This window comes from Canis lupus, chromosome 34, assembly GCF_011100685.1.
Source record: "Canis lupus familiaris isolate Mischka breed German Shepherd chromosome 34, alternate assembly UU_Cfam_GSD_1.0, whole genome shotgun sequence".
Classification (NCBI taxonomy): domain Eukaryota; kingdom Metazoa; phylum Chordata; class Mammalia; order Carnivora; family Canidae; genus Canis; species Canis lupus.
In genome coordinates, this window is record NC_049255.1 from 37,809,593 (window position 1) to 37,833,333 (window position 23,741).

The 23,741-nt window shown below is 37.3% G+C and overlaps 1 protein-coding gene across 6 annotated transcripts in view; it reads left to right on the top strand.

Moving 5' to 3' along the window:
• The window catches only part of NLGN1 (neuroligin 1), an 816,283-nt gene that overhangs the window by 161,895 nt on the left and 630,647 nt on the right, over positions 1 to 23,741 (top strand). For 5 of the 6 annotated variants that reach the window (XM_038583931.1, XM_038583929.1, XM_038583932.1 and 2 more), the window contains exon 2: positions 11,666 to 12,477. In XM_038583931.1, coding sequence (XP_038439859.1) covers positions 11,985 to 12,477 — 493 coding nt within the window. In that variant the 5' untranslated portion in view covers positions 11,666 to 11,984. Of the gene's footprint in view, positions 1 to 11,665; positions 12,478 to 12,921; positions 12,982 to 23,741 lie in introns of all 6 variants that reach the window. The other variant, XM_038583930.1, reaches the window with a different exon arrangement.

Below are 23,741 nucleotides of genomic sequence, written 5' to 3' on the forward strand. Positions count from 1 at the left end.
AGATGGGCTCTAGGGCTTTGGACGTTAACAACTAAATATGTAACCTCTTGCTTCATCCTTGGTCTCTTCATTTTTGCCTTTTTTTCCCTTAACATCAGTCAGTTGTTCTTTTGAACAACATATGCAAAATTCCAAAAGTAGAAAGGAATATATTTAAAGATTGAATTTTAATCAGAGACAAATGATAATTGAGACTTTGTAGCGATTTTTATTTATAGGTTTTTAAAGAGATTTTGATAAATTATTTTATTAAGGCGTACAAGTACAATAGGGTTATTTCTGGTTGTAATTGACCAAAACGTGCATTAGAGTTATTTTCTGCCATGAAGAAAATGTGATCGCTCAAGGAACTTTGGAGGGAGAAAAAATTAGTCAAACATTTACAAACACTTAGAACATAGACAGTGAGTCTTAAACTACAATGAAGTTTGGTGTTTGGGCCATTATTCGAACCCTTTTCTCATTTTTTTTTTTTTTAATGCTTTATAATTCTGAGCTCCCTAGTCAATTTTATTTAAATGGTGAATTCATTGAGCAACTTAACGTTCCACATGTATGTTAAATTCTTGCAAATATTTATTTATCGCCATGCTGCTCATGGTCCGTGAATAGAGCATTTTTGGGGATTCTGTGATTACTAGTACTAATAGAACTGTAATATGAAGGGAAAAGAAAAGACGTGGACGTCTGAAGAATATTGCAAGTGTAATGTTTTTTTCCCCCTTTGGGGCACTGGTCAAGCTCTAAGCCGGGTCAGGAGTGACAGGAAGCCATTATCATTGTTTGGTGCCTTATGTGAAAGGAGTTGGTGGTCTTAGTCCAGTTCCTAGTAGACAGTTATTCCTTAAACAATAGTCACTATAGTGTTTGCCAATTCCAGCAGAAGCCTGGGACTGAATGGGCACAAAGGTTTAACTACCCCTTCTCTGCTAATCATCCTCCAAGAGGTCAAGATTGACACAGCCTGGCACAGGGCCACACCGAGAAACTTAGCACTGCCTCTGCCAAAGTTGTAGCTATTCTCTGGCAACAAGGGCTTTTTTTAAAGAGGACTTTAATTAAGCAGGGCACCAGGAATGGCAATTCTCTACTCTTCCCAGGCACAGCAACTCACTAGAAACAAAAATAAGCTTAGATAGCGACTTGAGAATGTAGCACTGCTCTTAGATTGTTCTCTCTTCTCCGTAAAGCTGGTGGCAGCCATAATTAAGTTGCTTCTGGAAGCAATGACTTGTGACCCAAAAGTGGCCCCTTTCAGACAAAAGCATCAATTTAATATCAAGGGAAGTAATCAGCCCTACCTTGCTGTCTTCCCTGAGCTCTTGAGTGATTATTCATTTTCTTCTAAAGGATCACAGGGTCGCCAATTGGTTTTAAAAATATGTCCTGCAGTATTTTACATATACATTAAAACTGTTGCTCACACTTTTTTTTTTTTTTTAACATCCTGTCTTATGAACTTATGAATTCCTGTCCCTCTTACCCTTTCACCTTGTTGTTTGCTTGGAAGTCAGGACTATTAAGTTAGATTTTAGATTTAATACTTAGAGATTCTGAGTGTGAATTCAAAGTATACAGGAAGTAAAAGTCATTTTATACAGTTCAATGTTAGATGGTTTGTTTCAGCCACCTCTAGGGCAAAAAAAAAGAAGGTCTGGTCTCCGATATTCAGCCATTAGTTGTAATGATGGCCATAGCAGAAATACTCAGATGTGAATGCAGAAGGAAACATTATCACTTTGATATCTCTTTCTTTGTGGTGTCAGGAAAACTACGGCATCTCAGAATCCCATTTTTTTTTTTTTTTTTTTTTTTTGCCAGACAGCAGTGGAATTAGCTACCAGTCTGCATGGCCATCCATGTACGCCCTTGCACGTTGAGGAATTTCTATTATACTCTAATTTGTTTCTACCTCTTCTCCGTCTTACCGTCTCTTGCTATAACTCTAATTAAGGTAATGCCTTTACAGGGATCAGACGTTACAGATGGATAACAGCTGAGGGTAGGGTTAATTGATAAAAAATAATGTAATAAATGAATGGGTTATTCTCGAAGACTAAGGACAACCTATTTATGGCATTATCATGATTATAATTCTTCTAATCATACTGGGGATAGGATCTTATATTCCTGAAATGGCCCGGAAATTCTTGAACGGTCAGCTCCTCTCCAGCATGACGCCCTACCCTGCCCTCAAAGTCTTCACTCTTTGTTCTTGAAAAGCCCCACCCTTCACAGCATTTTGGGCTTTCTCTTTCCCCCGTCCGTCCCCTGATTTTCACCTGCTAACTCTTACTCGTCCTTCAGAACTGCTTTTTAGGAAGATCATCCACCCTGGTCCAGACTCATTACATCTCCCCTCAGAAGCGCACGTGGTGGCTCAGTCGGTTAGATGTTTGGCTCTTGGTTTCCGCTTGGGTCATGATTTCAGGGTCATGAATTTGGGGTCATGGGATCTGAGCCCTGCGTGGGGCTCTGTGCTCAGCGGGGAGTCTGCTTGGGATTCTCTTTCCTTTTCCTGTCCCTTCTCTTTTCTCTCCTCTCTTTTCTCTCCTCTCTCTCTCTCCTTCTCTCAAATAAATGAATAAATCTTAAAAAAAAATCTTCTTTTTGGGATTCTCTTTCCTCTTCCTGCCCCTCCTTTTTTCTCCCTCTGTCCCTCCTCTCTCTCTTTCTCTCTCCTTCTCTCAAATAAATGAATAAACCTTAAAAAAAATCTTCTTTGGAGAACCCTGCATTATCCATCCTTCTTGGCGAAGTATTTATGACAATAGTTATTTGTGTGACAGATTTCAATAAACTGCATCCCCCCCATTGAACTTCAGTCTCCATGAGAATCAGCACTGTGCCCATCTTGTGTACGTGGGCCTCGCCAACGGCTACCCCTGAACAACGTAAGAGAATGAGGAGGAGAGCTATGTTATAAATTACTGTGATCGAAAGTACTACAGATTCAGTTACGAGAAGATAATAGGTGCTTTGAGAGTTGAGAGAAGGGAGTGTTTTTGTGGCTGGAAGGATCTGGGAGGGAAGTACTGATATTTGAGCCAAGCTTCAGGGGAGGCTAACTAGGGTTCCTCCAGGCAAACATTGTCCAAGCGAACACTTTCTAGGGAGGAAGATCTTGGTGAACAAGTTGGGCTCTCAGTTCACTGGCTGCTGCTCCCGGTGCTGTGAGCTGCCTTCCAGTAGTCTTGTGTTTGCACCGAGATAGTTGGCTAAGGGTGTAACCTTGGCAACATACTCCTCGTTTTTTCCTTGCTACTCTTGAAAATATTTTATTGGTAAAATTTTTTCTTCTGTTACTGTCAAATTTTAGTTTGCCTTTTCTCCTTGATAATGTATTCTCTCTGTTATTTTCTTACATCACTGGAGAGATTCATTTACAGTGGAAGTAGCTTAAGGAGAAAAAAAAAACAAATAGAACTGCTTATATTTTCTTTGGAGGAGAGGATGTTAAGTTTGGGAATCGACTGAAGCCAACCTACCCTCCTCCTCCTCCTCCTCCTCCTCCTCCTCCTCCTTCTTCTTCTTCTTCTTCTTCTTTTTTCTGAAAAGGATGCTCTGGAAAAAAAAATTGAGAAGGGGGCAGGTTTTATCTTTAGAGTCCATTAATTCTTAAGCCTTATCTCCTTCTATTTGTGAGAACTCACTAGGTTCATAAAACTGTGGCCTTGTTTTATTGAAAAATGTTTCAGTGGCTTTGTGTTCCTGATCTTCCATTTAATTATCTGTTACAAAGAGATGGTAATGATCTCTACTTCATGGTATTTAGAGACAATTAAATGAGATGATGCAGTTAGCTCACAGGCTGGCCTCAGTCTGTGCTCAGTTGGTGGTAGCTATTAATCAAGTTATTAATTAATGGTGATTATGAAAGAATAAGCTTGTCGCCACAGTGGTTCTCAATAGCTACATGGTGGTAGGGCCATGACATGGCCTCTGGCGTCCCTTGAAGTTTGATGTTCCCATCTCAGAGTAAACCTTCATAAATCCTTGGTTCTGTTTCTTACTTTTTCTCCTTGTACCCTTCCGGTATGACTTACCTTTCTACCTCGATGCAGTTTATCTATTCAACAATGGAATTACCACTTCTCATAACCTTTGCTCCTTGAAGCTCTAACATTCTTGACTTGTTTATCGCCAATCCTAACTTTTTTCATTTTCACTCTGGCCTACGTTATGGAATGTTGCTGGAAGAAGTCTCAATACCAAAATACTTGGAGATGCTCTAAATTGTGCTTATTAATTAACCCCAGCAGGCTGATCAACAGCCTTTTTATTTTCCTCTTGTTAGTGTCCTGTGTGTTTCACTTTCCTCAAATGCTAAAACTGAACATATGACTTAATTGAGTTGGTCTCATCAGGGAGCAAAGCAAAATGTCATGTTTCATAAAACTTTAGGGATGTTCTTTGGAGTTAGGCAGTCCTCAGCTTGTTTCTTGCGTCTGCCTTTCCCTAGCTTTGAGGCTTCAGGAAAGTTATGTAACCACTTAAATTATCATTTTCCTCTTCTCAAATAACAGTACATGGCTTGTAAATTGGTGGTGGGAACTAAATGAGACATGTGAAGTGGTTTGGACAGGGCTTGGCAAATAGTTGGTGATGATAATGTTAATTTGCTGTTATTTTTACATAAATGTAGTGTATTCGCCTATATTTTAAGTTGAACATGGTAATAAAATTGTTTCTGGTTTCTTTCTCACCATTTAGTTCACTAAGGTAATGGTCCCCACATTTTTGTTGTGATTATACAATCCTAGGTTTATAATAACCAAACCAAAAAAGTATAAAATATCTACATGCAAATCCTACATAAATATCTCTATCAGATTGTAAATCATACTCCAAATAGACATTAAAGGATGAGAAAAATAAAATCAGTATTTTTTAGTATCTTTTGAATCTTGATGCCTTCATTCCATCATTCATTAATATCCCAAGACGTAGAGATTCTAAGGGCACAGTTCACAGTTCATGAAATGCATATAACTCTGTATTTCAAATTGTTTTCTTGATGTTTTGAAAATCTTTGTTGTTTTTGCATGTGATTAGATAGCTGTGGTGTTGGGTCTTGCAACGTAGCTGAAGAGCTTGTATTAGAAGTTGGAGAAGTTTCATGTCTGCTTGTTTCTTGTTCTTATGATTGTGTCACTAGTATTTCCTTTAGCAAAAATTTATCTTTTGAGAGGCATTTAGTTCAGCAGTCCTTTCTGTGACAGTTACTTTAGTTTCAACATGATGAAAAACATATAAATCTACTTATCCAGTGATGTTACCAGTGATGTTAACTCTAGTATAAATCACCATACGGTTGGAAAGAAACAATAACAACAAAATTGTCTCCGTTGGCCAACCCACCATGTTATAGACTGTACACCTTCCCAAGAACATCTCAAGTGCTATAGGCATCACACAACCACGCGGAGATGCTGGTATTTAAACCATATATTCACATTGGCAAAGCTTCATTTCTTTATCTTTAAGCTTTATGTAAAAAAATTATGATACGTAGCTCAGGATTTACTTTCCTTCTCTCATCTGGTCATCTTGTGGTTAAGGTATGGGCACAGTGCTTTGGAGATCTCTGCTCCACAGCATTGCCAGCTTAATTTTCTTGTGAATAAATTTGATAATATTCTTCCCCTGTTAGGAATATTTAATGGCTTTTTATCATCCTGTGAATAAAATCCAAACTCTAGCTTTTTAATAAAGGGCTTGCTTGATTTGGCTGTAACCTGCCTTTTCAGTCTCATTTACTGAACCTCATTTACTCTGACTTCTGGCCAAACTAAACCATGCCCTCCTCAAACATTGCTGTGTCTTTCCTTTCTGTTGTAGGTCGGGGTTTCCCAGGGCAGAGGAAAAAAGACTCTGAGATGGAGGTTTACCCGCAGGAAGTTTATTGGGACATGCCACTGGGAGGGAGGGAGGGAATCACAGTCAGTGCCTCCCTCTGCACCCTTTCCCAGGGTGGCCCCTCGGAAGAGTTGGTCTGCTTTGGGACAAGAAAGCCAGGCCTTACACTGGTGTGGACCAGTCATTGGAATGTGAGCTCTTCCCATGGAGATCGAGCACTACAGTATCCACTCCATATCCTTTCCATATTTCTAGAATTTACCCTCTGACTGGGATCTCTTCCAAGACCATCCATGTTCAAATCTCTTTGCTAATCCGTTAACTAGAAGTAGACCTGTCTTCTAAAGTCTTAACAGCATTTTCTGTTGCATTTGTTTATTCATTCTATTTTTAAGTACTTACTAATACCCCTTAATTATACATTGGTTCCTTTAAGTGTTCAGGTACAGAAAGGACTCCTGGGACTCAAATATTTTATACTCCTTAGAAAGCTTGGTTACAGGGAACAGTACGAGAGAGCAACAACAGGAGAAGGATATCCATTGAATGGGTTCTGGACATCTCAGACCAGGCTTCTTTGTTTTGTTACTGCAAGTCACACAGGATAGTCTTTGTCTCCAAGTCACTTCTGGTAGGCATGTGAAACATCGTGGTATAGGAATCCCCACGTCTGCTGATGCTCAGATTCTCTTATAGTGAGCTGGTCACGTAAGCACATTCCAGTTACATGGGTGGTCTTGGCCATTGAGAACACTGCAGTCCACTGAAACCAGTTATTAGTAAATGCAATAATTATTAAATTATTAGTAGTAAAACCAATTCTTCAAACCACTGATTATGATTAAGCACTGGGGCAGGTTGATATATTCTGACCTCAAAATGAGTCATAGCCCCGTAGGTATAAAATATTACTTACTTTTGGATAATACAGCCAATCTTCATTATTCCTTGATCTGTATTTTCAAATTTGCTTATTTATTAAAATTTATTTGTAACCCCAAAGTCCATACCCAAGTGCTTCTGCAGTCATTCACAGATAGATACGGGAAGAGTAAAAACTTTGGGTTGACCTACGAGCATTTTTTTCAGCTGAGATTATTCAAGGAGATACCCTGCTTCCTTGTTTCCGCTCTCCTATAGAGAAGGACAGAGGACAGAAATGGGAGAGGTGGAGCTGTGCAGTGAAGAAGCCGGAGCTCTGGGGCTAGTTGGACGGGCTTTGAATCCCAACTCTGGCATCTGTTAGTGGGCTTGCCTCAGACAAGTCACTTAGCACTTTTGTACCTTGTTTTCTCTTTTGTGAAATAGAGAAAATAGTCTAGGAGGATGAATTGTTTTTAGGGTTTAAGATTATAATTTGCAACTATGTGAATCATTTATAACTGTTTAATTTGTAATTGAGATTATAATTTATAACTATGTGAATAACTTCCAGCTATTTCCCTAGGAGCAATGGATCTATGTTCTGTAATTTGGTATTTGCAGTGACTTTGTAGTACATAACAATGGCAAAGAACAACAATCAATTGTATGGCACTGGGCAAGCTCCACACCACTCTGGTGAGAAGTCCATACCTGCTGAGGTTTGCCTGAATTATATAAGGATTGTCAAATAGATTTTATTGTGGATATGAAGTATTACTAAGAAAACAACAAAATCCTTGCCCTTGAGTAAGAAATTCAGTAGTGAGGGGAACTGGGTTCAACAATAAAACAAATAAAAAACAAAAACAAAGCAAGATAGAAAATAAATAGGTAACACTTTTTTGAAAGACACATAGGAGGCTCCGTCACGTTATGAGTTAGTTACAAACTTCGTGCTGGTTCCCACTTCCCCATTCATCATTTATTTGTTGAACACATGTCACATTTCAACATGCATTAGAGACAATTTTTTTTTTTTTTTTTTTTTTACTGTGACTTATCCCTTTAAAGTATTATAACTCCTTAGGAGCAAAAAGTCAACTGTACTCTCAGAACATCAAGCACACTAGCTTATATATTGTAGATATCCAATAAATGTTTGTTGAGTGAGTAGAAGACTGGATGAATGTGCCACCCACCGTGATTATGTAAAGTTCCAGGAAGTTCTCTACTCTCTCCAGCGTCATCTCTTTGGTCTGGGTTACTCAGGAACAAACTAGTTCCAGTGATTATAATAAATGAATATAAGTGAGATAATCTATTGCCATTTTTGATGCCTTTTTAAAATATTATTTATGTTTAATTTTATTTTTTCTCAGTGGGACCACACATGTTGCAACCCAAAGGGAGAAATTTTTTGAACTCGTACTTGTGCAAACTGAAATGTCTGACAGAGCTAGTCCTGTATGATTTGATAGGTTCCCCTCCTTCTCTGGCCTGCTGAATAAGGTTTTCTGATCTTGTTATTTTAATATATTTATTATAAAATATTTCAAACACGTGGAAAAATACACTTGCATAATGAAGATGTAGTTGTGTGTGTGTGTATGTGTGTGTCACCTGACACTGTCAAATCTTAGATTTATAAAACTTGCTAGTTAATAGTTAATTAATTGTGGTCTTTTAAGGCCTCACCACAGGTTATAATTCATAGTGCCAATTAATTAATTACCAATTAATTAATAGCATTAATTAATTAACTGCTTGAGTAATTTCATACACTTTTCTCCTTATCCAGGAATGACAAGTATTCTGTTACTACATATTTATGAGATCTGTGAATAATATATAGCTTCGTTTTGCATATTTTATGCTTTATTTAAATAACATTTTACTGTCTCTGATCTGCAACTCACTTTTTTTTTTAAGATGTTATTTATTTATTCATGAGAGACACAGAGACACAGGCAGAGACACAGACAGAGGGAGAAGCAGGCTCCCTGTGGGGAGCCCGATGCGGGACTCGATCCTGGGACCCAGGGATCACACCCTGAGCCAAAGGCAGACGCTCAACCGTTGAGTCACCCAAGCATCCCTGCAACTCACTTTATTTAAAACTTTTGAGATTTATCTAAGTTGACATATTTAGGTCTGGGTCCTTTATTTCCACTGATGTATAGGATTCTAATTTGTGAATATATCGTAATTCATTTATCAATATCTATTAATGGGCATTTAGGCTATTAGGAAGTTGGAATTTTTTGTTACCCATTATTACTTTAGCATAACCTTGTGTAAACACATATGAACAACCAATCGCTGCATTTGATGTAAAACAAAAAGGTAGAAAATGTAAAGCAAAAAAGGTAACAAAATAAAACCTAAACTTTCAGTAAGAACAGGGTAATCCATTTAAATTTCTGTTTCTATGAAATTGTTGGAGTATTTACTTAGACTCTGTGCTTCTGAAGGAACATAAAACACTTTTGCAATTCAATTTTAAGTGCACTAGGATCAATTTTTTAAAAAGTGTTAATTGTGCAGTGAGAGACTGTTACCAGGTGCACTGATCAAGAGGACAGCTTTTAAATCAGATGCCATTGGGCTCCTATTGATTCACTGAGAGACCTCGGGCAGGGTGTTTAACTTCTTTAAGTCTCAGTTCCTCTCAGTAAAAAGCGGGTAACTCTTGAACCCATGTTATAGGGTTATTGCAAATGAGATGTAAATGCATAAAGCTAATGGTTTGGCATACAGTTATAAAGCACCTTAAATAAATAGGAAAAAAAAATCTGCCAACAAATTTGAGAGACTATATATTTAGACATATATATACATATATGTGTGTGTGTGTATATATGAAGACATATATAGACTTATTTACATAGATATTTAAAATGTCATTAATTTAAGCAAGCCATATTTTTACATTCGACTCAGACAACTGTTATTATTATAACAAAAGTCTCTGAAAAATCTTTGGGATCAATACTATAATTCCCCATACGAGTGAGCTGGCGTAAAATGGGACATTTTTGTGACCTCATTTTTGTAACATTATTAGAATTAGAAAATTCACCATGGCATGCAGAATTCTAATTCTTCACAACCTGTGTTAAACAAAGTATCACATCAGTGGGAGACAGGAGCCCCTTTCTTTTTAACACGGCTAAGGCTTTGCGAGTACAAAAAGGAGCATTATTTTGTTAATAATGAAACAAGTACTTTTTATTACAAATAAGATACCAAATGTATAAAGAAGGAATTTGTGGAAATCACTGTACTTGGAAATTGGGCTGAATGAAAAAGGGTGATGAGACTTTTAAGGTGCCACCACAGGGACTCTATTTTGAGTGTCAACATGATGCTTTTTAACACCAAAACGTGACTGGGAAAGACAGTCATGCTGTGGCCCACTGTGATTCTGCACAAGAATACGTATAGCGTCCTCTTAGCAGAAATGGGTTTGCGTAGCTAAATCCTCAGTCCATCCTGGAGTGCCAAGGCAGGAATGGGCTGGGTCTAAGCCTGTCTTTTGTATGTTAATGAGCTTTCACAGCAAAGGTTTATGAATTAACACAGAAGGAAGGATTCTTGAAGAAAGACATTTATCTCCTTATTGCCTTTTGTGATGGATTGTTCAGAGCTGAAGGAACACCGGGCCTGAACCAAATCTCCTGCTGCCCTATATAGTTTGTACAATCTCTTTTTCAATAACACCAAGTCAGGGCCGCCCCACTGCCAGACCAGCACTTCTTCGGGAATCTTCTCATAATATGACAGGGATAGAACCATCTGTAATACAAATCAACACTATTATTTTCAAAGTAAGCACTTTAAAAGGTTGCTTGAACAAGAAAAGATGAATTTGCCGAGTTGCATGCTATCTTGGAGTTAAAGTAAGACTACACCGTGAATTGCATTGCCCTGAGTGTTACGTTTTATCCTGATGGGTTTTAAGCTGAACTGGGTAAACAGTATGAGATGTTCTATTAGTGTTATTAATATGCAAGATGCAGTGATTAGGTATGATTATTTTCTAAAACTACTGCCCTCTATTTTTTTATTGTTCCTTTGATCTCTAGCGGGTAGTGAAAACAAAATTTGTAACTTAAAATATATTATCTTTGATGTAGAAATTAATTTTTGTGTTGCAGATTTACTGATTTGTAAAATGCTATCATTAGATGGTAAAAAAAAAAAAACTTTAGTCTGCAAAAAATGATGCCACTTTCTGTTTCTTTTTCAAAATTTGTCTAAAGCCATTTTATCTTTTAAAGTCTTGAATCTTAATTTAGGGTAAGGGACCTATATCCAATGACTTGATGCAAACTTTTGAGAAACAGCAAGGAGGTTGAACTTACAAGATATTTGCACTTAAATGATCATAGCTGAACTCGGATTAATTTTTTTATTCTAGCATTAGCTTTGTTTTCTTCTATATAGCATAGGATTGGGGTCTTTTTGTTATATATATATATATATATATATATCTCCACTCTTACAGTTTGTCTACATTCCACTAATTTCCTACTGATAATTTTCAAAAGATTTTCTGCTTTGAAATTCTAATTTTTAGTATGTTTGCTGATTAATTCTGTGGTTCCTTGTGATTGAAGACTGTCAATAAAAGGACAATTTCACATATAACCTTCAGCATTTTGAAAAGATGGTGTACTGTGAAATGCTCCTAAAACCGTATATTTTGACAAGGTCCACTTCCACTTAAACGTGTATAAAGTCAGCAGGCACGTTTCTCAATAATGTAATAATCAGTTATTTCACTTGTCATCTCACATCAAGCCGTCATTTTCCTATGGTAGCTTTTAACTTACCTGACTCTAGCTGCTGTGTATGTATTTCTGTAGCTTGTAAAACATCTAGTTATCGCTCTGTCTATTTTAGCTTTTTCGTTCTAATGATTTATTTTCATTTTCTTTAGGATGCAGACCTGCCGCTAACTGGATTTGATTTATAAGAGGGGAATCTACAGTCAATGGCCACTCTTGTCACGTTGCTACTATGGAAAACAGAGTGGTCAATAGGATATGGTCTGATAAATAGTGATGATTGAAGATGTTACTTCAATCCATGTGAAATCGATGGGAGATACTGGCTGCGGAAAGAGCTTCCTGAGCTTTTCTTGACGAGCTTGACTTGAAGAAGTCGGAGGTGTGAGCTACCACTAAACAGTCTTCTCAAGCGGATACAAATACCTTTGCCTCGCTGAAACCAGACAACTACACAACTAATGTGGGACCATGGCACTGCCCAGATGCATGTGGCCAAATTATGTTTGGAGGGCAATAATGGCATGCTTGGTACACAGGGGATCGGGTGCCTCATTGACTCTCTGCGCGTTGGGATGTTTGCTGCAGGCTGCCCATGTGCTTTCACAAAAATTGGATGATGCAGACCCACTGGTGACCACCAACTTCGGCAAGATAAGAGGGATTAAGAAAGAGCTCAATAACGAAATTTTGGGACCTGTTATTCAATTTCTTGGGGTTCCATATGCAGCCCCACCAACAGGGGAACATCGTTTTCAGCCTCCAGAACCACCATCTCCCTGGTCAGATATCAGGAATGCAACTCAGTTTGCTCCTGTGTGTCCCCAGAATATCATTGACGGCAGATTGCCAGAAGTCATGCTTCCTGTGTGGTTTACTAATAACTTGGATGTGGTTTCTTCATACGTACAAGACCAGAGCGAAGATTGCCTATATTTAAACATATACGTTCCAACTGAGGATGGTGAGTTTACTGCAGGAAAAGCAGGGAGATAAATTTATATTTTCTTTTCTATTCTAAGTTCTAACGATATTGATTCATGTGTACTGGTAGCATGCATGGCTTTTCCTGTTGGCATGTAGACATATTTTACATGCTTGCATGCCGCTCTTTTTGTTTATGTGTGTTAGTGTATCTGTTCTTATTTTTTTTCCTGTGCCTACTCATTTTTTTTCCTCCACAGCACGTATATTTAGGTAGAAATGGGTTCCTAATTTCCATTTCCTACCGAATGACTTCTGAGAAGATGCATCAACATGTCTCCATTGCATGTGCAGGCTCAACGAATCGGGGATCTTTCGCACTCAGTAAATGCAGGAGCATATTAAGTTAGATAGTGGTGTTGCATGTTCCGGCGGTCTGTGATGGAGCGCCATGTTATTTTCTAGTCTTCTATTCATTTTTCAGTAAAAAGAATATCCAAGGAATGTGCCAGAAAACCCGGCAAGAAAATATGTAGAAAAGGAGGTATGTATAAAAGTGGAAATAAAAAATGGGGGAAAAGCTTGCAGAGGAAGAAGATATTCTCCCTCAGGATGATTTGCTGATACTGGGAAGTGAATGGCTAGGTGATATTTGGAATTTCTTGAAGCCTGTCAAGGAACAGAAAGATGATCAAGGAGAGCTGTAGCTGAGTAGATGATGTTGACGAACCTCATTGGTGGTGCCTTGTGTGCTGGTGCTGGTGGCATCAACAGGAATTGAATCTCTGCTCTGAGTTGGTGTTTAGAGGAAAAGATACTCAGGCTATGACACTACCCGCAAGGAACCCAAATGATGCTGCCTTGCCAACTGGTTGATTTTTTCTCTGAACCCTGTTCTCCAGATAGCGATTTCTGTTCCTCTTAAAACTGATCAGTTCAGTCACAAACCTAGTTTTTTGCCTGTTTATTCTTAGCTACTTGTGAATGCCCTATGAACTTTCTCATATCGGGGTAAATTTGCCATAACTGCTGGGCGATTACCGTTATTAAGTAGTAGTATTTTCCCCCCAGATAGTCTATATTTTCAGTTCCTCTTCCAGAAAAGAATGAGATTTTGCAGATTTTTATCCTAAATGTTTACAGTCTTAAAATTACTTTAACATTTTTGTATTTATGTTAAACAATTTAAAACATAGGGAAGAACATGATTCAGAAGCTACAATTAAATCAACCTTCAAATCATCCTCTAGCCAGATTGAGCAAATGTAGACACTGACAGCTGCAAGCTTGCATCTGAATGTAGCTTGTCCACACTCCATTTTTATATAACATCCAGTAAATCACTCACAGGAGAGTATGATTTTCTATGGCAGTAAATCATCTAAGTGTTATTTTGACCTTATTCATAACTTTGTAGAATTTCCAATCTTCATACAGAAGTCATATTAATATTCTAGCGCTGTACATTCTATCTCTCTTTGCACTTCTCATCTGGCTGGACCAAGTCAGATTTCATTACAACATCCTTGTGGGGCAGGGAATGTCTAAACTGTTCTGTTTTACGAGGATTGCATTATATGGAAAAGCTTCATACAACAGAATTCTCAACTGCCGATCAGAGTATTTGCATTAAATTGAGTTTTGTTTGGTTTTGTTTTTATTTTTATTTCTTGGGCCATACTAGTAGAATGGGATTTGACCTTTGTTTTATTATTGATGCTGCAATTTGGGTTCAAAGCACACTCTACTTGAGAAGATGGATATAGAGGGAACAAAGTGTTTTAAACGACTAGAACACAATCTCTTGTTTTTCCCCAAATGAGAATAACTGCAGTAATTTACATGCCTTCAACTAATGTACAGTACTGCAGTGGTTATTATTATGCAGCTTATCAAGCATGTGTAATTAGCTAAGTGACTTTCACCTCCTATCACAAAGATGTTGATTCACAAAGTCATAAATAAAGATGCTATTGAAGAATGTATAAATAGAGCATAATACATGAAAATATGTACAATCAAGGAAATGAGAAGGATACCAAAAAGGTAAGCTAGTAAGCGAGAAAGTGACCTTTCCTCTCATATAACTTCAACGGAAAATAGCTTCATTAGAAAATTCTTTTTCATTGTTCTTTGGATTGTTGGCTCCATCGGCTATATGAGAGAGTTGGCAAAGAGTTGTGTTAGGTTGTGCTATTTACTTTGGCAAACTTTGAATTAATTTCTAATTAGCTTGAGGATAAAATCTGTAGATACTTCAGTCTGTGTGGTGTATAGTCTAAATCTATTGTGTTTTTATGTTAAGCAGCTTAAAAAATTATTTTGCGTGGGTATTTAATATATACTATTATTATTACATAATTTTTGTTCATCTACTAGCTATTTGTATGTTACCCCAAAGTCTAAATAACAAAGATTTTAAATGTAACTTTCTATATAAATGGCCTATTTAAAACTAAACAAAACTAAAATTTAGAGCTTGACTTTAAGCAGAGGTGTAACTTCCCCCGCCACCAAACTTTTAACTTTTTTTCTTCTCGATCATAGAGAGTCTTTTTTGGTCACTTCAAGAAATCATATTATTTTAATTCAAGAAAATACTAGTCATTTAATATCTATACAGATAGGAACATCTATTGCATATGGATTATAAATTCTTCAACAGAATTCTAGAAGTTTATAAATGATGATTCAGGAACTATAAGAATAGGTGTGTTGCATGTTACAGGTGTTAAAGATATTTTCATTTGTTATTATTTATCTTTTTTTAAAAATTGCGGATGGTCACCTTCTGAGGCAGATGAACCCCCACCCCATGCCAACTACACTAAAATCTGCACTTACTGTGTAAATCCAAAACTATTTCTTAATTGCCTAAATCATGTACTCTTCAAGGGAGTCAGTAATGAATGAAACAAAGATCCTTCTTCCTGCGGAACTTACTGCATTCAAGTAAGTTTACAAAGAACAAACCATCTTCTCCACTTTTGTCTGTATAACAGGAACAAATCTTTTACTTCCTCCAAGAGATGGCTTGCTATAGTATTTTTTTTTAAGGATTTTTTTGTTAAAAAAAAAAAAAAAAGGATTTTTTTGTTTAATTGAGAGAGAGAGAGAGAGAGTGAGTGGGAGGGGCAGAAGGAGAGAGAGAATCTCAAACGGACTCCGTGAACAGCTTGGAGCCAGAAGTGGGTCTTGATGTCATGACCCTGAGATCAGGAACTGAGCTGAAACCAAGAGCTGGATGCTTCACCGACTGTCCCCACTCAGGCACTCTGCCTTGCTATAGTTTCAAAATAGAGCTTTTATAATATTTTCCTGTGCAGTTGAAGAAAAAAAAAACATTTTTATCAATAGGCTTCCTCTCATTTAAAAGAGGTCCCAGTTGCACTTTTCAATCTATCTTTTTATATTTCCCATGATAGTTTTAGCCATATGTTAATTACTCTCTAGATATTTCTTCAGGGTTTTATCTTGCAAAATTGAAAGATGCGTGCTTAAAATGGGATGACGATATCAACACCGGGCCAAATAGGCAGATAACATGTGACTGAAACTGAAATTTGGATGTAGAAAAGATATTACTATTTATTTTACAAATAAGAAAGTAGGTTCTGGGGTTAAATGTTCTGACCTGCTTTCTATTGCTAGTAAGTGGTAGTTAGGTTTGGTCCTAGTTCTTGCTAATATCAGATGCATTACCATAATGTTACATTACCTCTTCTAGAGATTTCTATAGCAGAGGCTCATATCTCTCTACCTTCTTGATCTCCCTTTCTTTTTTTTCCCTCTTAAATATATTGTGAATTCTTTTTATTCTCCTGTTGACTCTATTTTAAATGGATTTAATGCTTGCTTTAATTGAATTGGGTCAAGTCCATGGTAGCAAATGATTTCCAGAAAACATGTTAATATCCTTTTTGTGAATATTCTAAAACCCTACAGATAATTTTCTTATTGTCTAGACCAAGATCCCAACATATCTCTCCTGGCTACTATCAGGAATAGCTTTAATTTGCTTATGTTTCATTTTGTTTCTCTAGTTTGCTGTCTTGTGAGAGTTGCCAACAAACAGAAGAGTGGTCAAATATTAGGCAATAAACATGAGAAGGAGGAACAAGGGACCCAGAGAATCCACAAACAAACTGATTGGTTCATGGATGCCCTAGAGTTGTGTAGCTTTGTGTTTCTCCCGCACTTTGACTACTATTTGCATATAGCTCTTTTGAGATGAATACAGAATTGATTTTCATTTCTGCAGTGGTGAGAAATTGCTAACCTACTTTTTTCATATACCCCAATTTTTAATGTACAGAAAGGTAGAATGAATATTAATAGGTGGGTCTTGCATAATTTTTTTTACTTCTTGAGCATTTCATTCTTGATTTTCATGAACTATTTTACATTTACATTCTCTGTTTAGTAGTCTTTTCCTGAGATAATATGGAATTCATTCAAGAGCCTTTCCACAACTTTAGGGTCTATCTGGTTGTTTGTTGAACACAGACACTGATTTTTTTCCCTGATTAGTTGTGTATAACAATACTCTTTCCATTGTTAATGTGTGTAAAAGAAGATTATGTTCCATAGTGCCCATCCTTTTTGCTTACACATTTTTAACCAATTTATCCATCTAACAAATATTTATTGAGTCCTTACTCTGTGCTGATGATATTAATGCTCTAGGATCCAGAGATAACAGCAGTAAAAAAAAAAAAAAAAAAAAAAAAAAAAGTCCTTAACATCCTGGGGCTTACATCTAGTGTGTGGAGACTAATTGTAGAAAATAAACAAAATCAACAGCTAAAGTTAAGAAGATGAGAAATCATCAACAGAGTATGGGGGATCAAGAGTGCTGGAGTGAAGGATGACAGTAATTTTAAATAAGATATTTAGCATAGTCTTCATTCCAACGAAGACCTGAAGGAGATGAAATGGATATTTCTCTCCAGAAATATTTCTCTCCAGACTTTCTCCAAGAGCAGAGTAAAGAGCTAGAACAAAGGCATTAAAGGTGAAAGTCTGCATTGTGTAGGTAGGGAACAACTAGCACTATAGTATATCTGGAAAGGGTAAAGGGAGAGAGGCAGTGAGATTCAGAATGATCTGACTTTTATTAAAGAGTCATGCCAGCGCAGCAAAGGAGTCAGTGAACAAAATGAAAAGGTAACCTACTGAATGGGAAAAGGTATTTGCAAATGATATATCTGATAGGGGTTAATATTTAAAATATATAAAAAACTGGCAACTCAACACCAAAGCACACACACACGCGCGCGCGCACGCAAAACACAACCCAAATAATACAATTGAAAAATGGCAGCCGCGCCTGAATAAACATTTTTCCAAAGAAAAGATACAGATGGCCAACAGACACATGAAAAAATGCTCAATATCACTGATCATCAGGGAAATGCAAATCACAACCACAATGAGGTGTCACCCTATACCTGTCAGAGTGGCCAGTATCAAAGAGACAAGAAAGGACAAGTGTTGGCAGGGATTGTAGTGAAAAAGGACCCCTTGTGCACTGTTGGTGGGGATACAAATTGGCACAGCTACTGTGGAAAACAGTATGGAGTTTCCACAAAAGAAATTTAAAACAAAACTATCATACGATCCAATAATTTTACCACTGAATTTACCCAAAGAAAACAAAAACACTACTTCAAAAAGACATATAAGCCCTATGTTTATTGTAGCATTATTTAAAATAGCTAAGATATAGAAGCAACCTGAGTCCATAGATGGATGAGTGGATAGAGAAGATGTGAGAGATATGTGTACGTATATATGGAGCCGTATTACTCAGACATGAGAAATAACGAGATCTTGCCATCTAGGGTAATATTAAGAGGGCTGGAAGAAGAAAAGAAAAACAATGGACACTGAAAAAGTGTTATGTACGAGATGGGAGGTAAACCAAGATTTTTTGTTGTTGTTGTTGTCTTAGAAACTAGGAAAATACATCAAAACAGTGATGACAGAGTGATCATATCTACCAGAGGAACTTTTGTGGGGTATATGGGTCTGACCACTGGAGTGGGTCTAAGAGAAAATGGGAGATTTGGAGTCTCTGAGCATAAATGGCTATTTTAAGAAGTCTTGCAATAAGAAGGATCAGGGAAAAAATGGGAATGTAAGGAAAATAAGTTGTTTTGTTGCTGTAGGCTAAGATGAAAGAAATAAAGACATGCTTGTATAGTAGAAAGGGAACAATGAAAAATATTGAAGATGATAGACTGCTAGAATGACATTTTTATAGAAATATGGGATCTGGTGCACAGTTGGGGGCTTTGGGTTAAAAAGAGCATAAACAGATAATTTAAATTAACAATGCTAAGAAGAGCACATGAGTAGAAATCCACGGGTAGAAGTGGTAGTGGGATTCTGTTTTCATCTGATTGTTTTTATTTTGTTTGATGTGTGATATTAAGGGGAATGGAGATAGATTTAACATTGGTGAGCTCTTAGTTTCTTCTAGAATAAGTGCTTGGCTGGCTCAGTCAGTAGAGCGTGAGACTCTTGATCTTGGGGTTGTGAGCTCAAGCCACACATTGGGTGTAGAGATTACTTAAAAAAACTTAAAAAATTTGTCCTAGAATTTAGCATTATTAATTTAATATAACAATCTGAGTTTTTTTAAAATTTTTTTAATTTTTTATTTATTTATTTTTTTACCATATTACAAATGCAGACATGGAGGACCAAAGAAGTTAAGTATCTTGTCTAAAGTTAAATACTTTGTTGGTGCCCAGTTATATTTCCTCTGAGGTGACTATTTGCGAACAGGGAATAAAAACCATACAACAGCCACAACAACGATCTGTTTGTGTGGGGTCCCAGATGGAAGAGAAAATGAAACTGGTGGTCAGTTTGCTAATAGAAAAAAATCATTATATACTGGAATGATGACCACATCTGCTTCATTTGGGGGTTTGAAGATGAATGGGAAACCAGATTGCACCAAAGATTTGGCTCCATATTTGAATTAGGAGCCTTGGACACATGTGGTTAAGTCTTCTAAAACCTAAACAGTTTAACTTGGAACTCTGAAATGAAGTAGATCTAAAGGGTTGTAAAGTTTTAAAAGAACAGCATCAATTGTGCCATTGTTTGCTGACAGGCAGAGAGAGTCCTCTGGAGCAGATGATTAAAAGACCATTATAGTTGTCCAACTCAATTTTTCCAGAGAATAAATACCTTTTTTTCTTATAGAAACTGGACTTGAAGTCGAAAACATTTAAGACTTATGTTACCAGCAAAAAGAGTTATGCCACAAAATAAATCCTGCGTAGAAATTGCTTTTCTTTTCCCTCTCCAATGTATAAAAAAATAATATCTTTCCTGTATGTTTTGTTTTCACATCTAGGTCATGCTACTGGCTTAGTGATTATGACAAAATGATTGCTTTAAATCATTTCTGTATTACTTAGCATTACAGATTTTGTTGATCATCTTTTGGCTTTTAAGATTTCTCCTGTGAATGTTCTTTTTCCTTCCTGTCCTGGTAGTACGTGCTGAAATAGTCTAGGAAGTGACCAATTTCAAAAGTCACTCCAGCATATAAATTCGCTAGTGCAGTCATACGAACTCATTCTAGATTTGATGATCTTAAATTTCTGGACTAGATGGGGATGCATACATTCGAATAATAAATTTTCTTATAACCATTTGGAAGAGGACAGAGTGCTTCATGTAACATTTCCTGTATTAGTTTCCTACGGCTGCTGTAAGGAACTGCACAAAATGCGTGGCTTAAAATAACAGATTTAGTGTCTCACGGTCCTGGAGTTGAGAGGTCCAGAATCGAGGAGTTGACAGGGATAATGATTTCTGGAGCTTCTGAAGGAGGATCTCCTGGCCTCTCTCTGAGCTGCTTTCTGGTGTTGCCCAAGGTCCAGGGCATTCCTTGGCTTGTAGCTGCATCACTCTGATTCCACCTCTGTTACTACAGGACTTTCTTCCCTGTGTGTCTCCCCATGTCTCTGCGTCTTCACATGGCTTTCTTGTAAGACACCAGTGACAGCATTTATGGCTCATCTTAATCCAGTATGACCTTCTCTTAATTACATTTTCAAAGCCTCTATTTCCAAATAAGGTCATCGTATTACTTTGCTAGCGTTGCCCTAACAAAGTATCGTGAACTGCGTGGCTTAAAACACAGAAGATTTTTGCTTATAGTTCCGGAGGCTGGAAGTCTGAGGTCAAGATGTTGACCGGTTGATTCCTTCTGAAGGCTGGGAGGAAGAATCTGGTCTAGGTCTCCCTCCTTGGGCTTACAGATGGCTGTCTTCTCTTTGTGTCTCTGCACACGACATTCTCCCTGTACGTGTGTCTGTGTCAAACTATCCCCTTTAAAAATCTGTTTATTAAACTGAGGTACAATTGATACATAACCCTACATTTGTTTCAAGTGTACAACATAATGATTTGATATTTCTTCGTATTGTGAAGTGATCACCATACCAAGTCTAGTTCACATCATCACCATGCAGAGTAACAATTTTTTTAGGATTAACTCTTAGCAACTTTCAAGGATGAAAGACAGTATTATTAACTGTAGTCATCAGCTATTACATCCCCATGACTTACTGGAAGTTTATACCTTCTGACCTCCTTCACCCATTTTGCCCATCCCTCACCTCCACCTCTGGTAACCACCAATCTCTTCTCTGTATCTCTAAGGCTGTTTCGTTTGTTTGTTTGTTAAATTCCATGTATAAGTAAGATCATACAGTATTTGTCTTTCTCCCTTTGGACTTATTTCACTTAGCACAATGCCCTAGGATCCGTTCATTTGTTAGAAATAGCAAGATTTCATTCTTCTCTATGGCTGAATAGTACTCCTGTGTGTGTGTGTGTGTGTGTGTGTGTGTGTGTGTGTGTCTGTATCACATTTTCTTTGTCCATTTAACCATCGATGGACACTTGCATTGTTTCCATATCTGGGCTGTCGTAAATAATACTGCAGTGGACATAGAGGTTCATAGACCTTTTCCAATTTTCATTTCTTCAGATACATACTCAGAAGCAAGAATTACTGGATTGTGTGGTAGTTCTATTTTTATTGTTTTCAGGAGCTCTCTTACTGTTTTCCATAGTGGCTGTGCCATTTATATTCCCACCAACAGTGCATGATGGTTCTCTTTTCTCTACATCCTCAACAATACTTGTCATTTCTTGTCTTTTTTATACTACCCACTCTGACAGGTGTCAGGTGGTATCTCATTGTGGTTTTTCAATTGCATTTCCCTGATGATCAGTGATGTTGAACATCCTTCCATGTACTTGTGAGCCATCTGTGTGTCTTCTCTGGAGAAATGCCTATTCAGAGTCTCTGCTCATTTTTAAGTTGGGTTGTTTGTTTGTTTGTTTGTTTTTTGCAATTGAGTTGCCAAATTACTCCTTTTTATAAGGACATCAATCAGATGGGGTACAGTCCATTCTAATGACCTCATCTTAACTAATTACATCTGTAAGGACTTTATTTTTAAATAAAGTCACGTTTTTAGGTACTCAGGGCTAGAACTTCAACATATGAATTTTAAGGTAACGCGATTTAATCTGTAAGTCACATTCTGAGATTCTGGTTGGACATGAATTCTTTTTTTTGTTTTTTTTTTTTAATTTAGATTTTATTTATTTATTTGACAGAGAAAGAGTGCACAAGAAGGGGGAGTAGCAGGCAGAGGGAGAGGGAGAAGCAGACTCTCCAATGAACAGGGAGCCCGATGCTGAGCTGGATCCCAGGAAGGCAGCTCAAGGAAGCTACTTAACTGACTGAGCCACCCAGGCGTCCTAGGACTGAATTTTTGAGGAACACTAAGCACACTTCCAATTTCTTAAACTGAATCCCCAGAAAGATTTCAAAATGATGTTATCATTATACTCATTTTATATACATTGAAAAATTATTACTTATTGAAGTTAAATAACTTACCCAAGGTCACATGGCTGCTCCTAAGAATGCTGGGACTCCTTTTCAAGTTAGAACTGAAATGTGATATTCAGGCCCTCCAACAGAAATAGATTCTTTCTACTTTCCTGAGAAGTTTCTTTAATTTGTTTTTAAAGTATTTTTCTACCAAGATAGGATGCTATGCATTAGTTTAGATACTTTTAAATATGCAAGTGTTGGACTCTGTGACAAAAAGTTTCAGGTTTTTTAACTTTCCTTGAATTTTAAACATTTTATCCAGATGGTTGCTTACATGCAAATATGGTTTTTGTAACAATTAAGATCCTATCAATTTAATACTGTAGTAGCATTGGTTTTCAATACTGTTTCATTTGTCATATTTAGACAATTGAACAAAGTTCTTTTTAAAATATTTTTTTAAAATTTAAGACCTATTCCTTTGCCGTAATCTGTTCATCTGGTATCTGTGTAATGATAGCATTAGGCCAATTTAATTATAGCCTTTAATTTTCATTAAAGCATGTAGAATGTTGCAAGAATTAGTTTTAAACAATGACAAAAAGAAATCTTAATAAAAGGAGTTGGGGGTCACTGCAGCCATAGTTATGATTTGGAAAATCATAAAATCAACAGTCTTAATTTTCTGCTCCTCATTTCAGGACTAAAAAAAAAAAAAAAAGAAGTTTTCATTTTTCCTTTCATCTCTTTTCTCTGAGGCAAAGACTTTTAGAGCAGTTAGGCCACAAAGGGAAATGGCTTGTTGTCGCTTAGTCTTAGGAAGGTGATACAAAAGCACTTTCCCTCTCTTCTCTTTCTCTCCCGAAAGATTTTCTATTCTGTTTCTCAAAAAAAAACAAAAAACAAACAAACAAAAAAACAAAAACAACAAAAAAAAAACCAACCCTGCAGAGCTCCTCTTTTAGAATCTTCTTTCCAATTTTCCCAAATTGGAAGGTGGAAGGAGGTTAAGGGGATAGAGGGATAACGAATGCAGGACAGGTATGACATGAGGACTAATGTAACCCTGCCAAGTGGATCAGAAGCGTTTGTAAAGAGAGCTATTCCCAGGAAAGGAAGAGGGAGGCCTGGGTAGAAACGCTAAGAACATGCATGCTTCTTCTGATCTGGATTCCTGGGCCTCTCAGGAATAGGTATGTCCCCGTGAAGGGGATCTCCGGAAAGAGGGGTGCCTATGGCTAGGGCTAACTTTGCATTCCTGCTCAGTTCCCACTCAGCATCTTCCCCAGCTCGTCGTCTTTCCAGGCCCTGAGCAGCTCAGGCCTCAGCTTTCACCAGGAGGAAATGATAGGAGTAACTTATAGGCCAGGCGATCCCGAGGTTTCTGAGCTCCCTCCGAGCGAGGCAGCCAAGCAGCCCAGCAG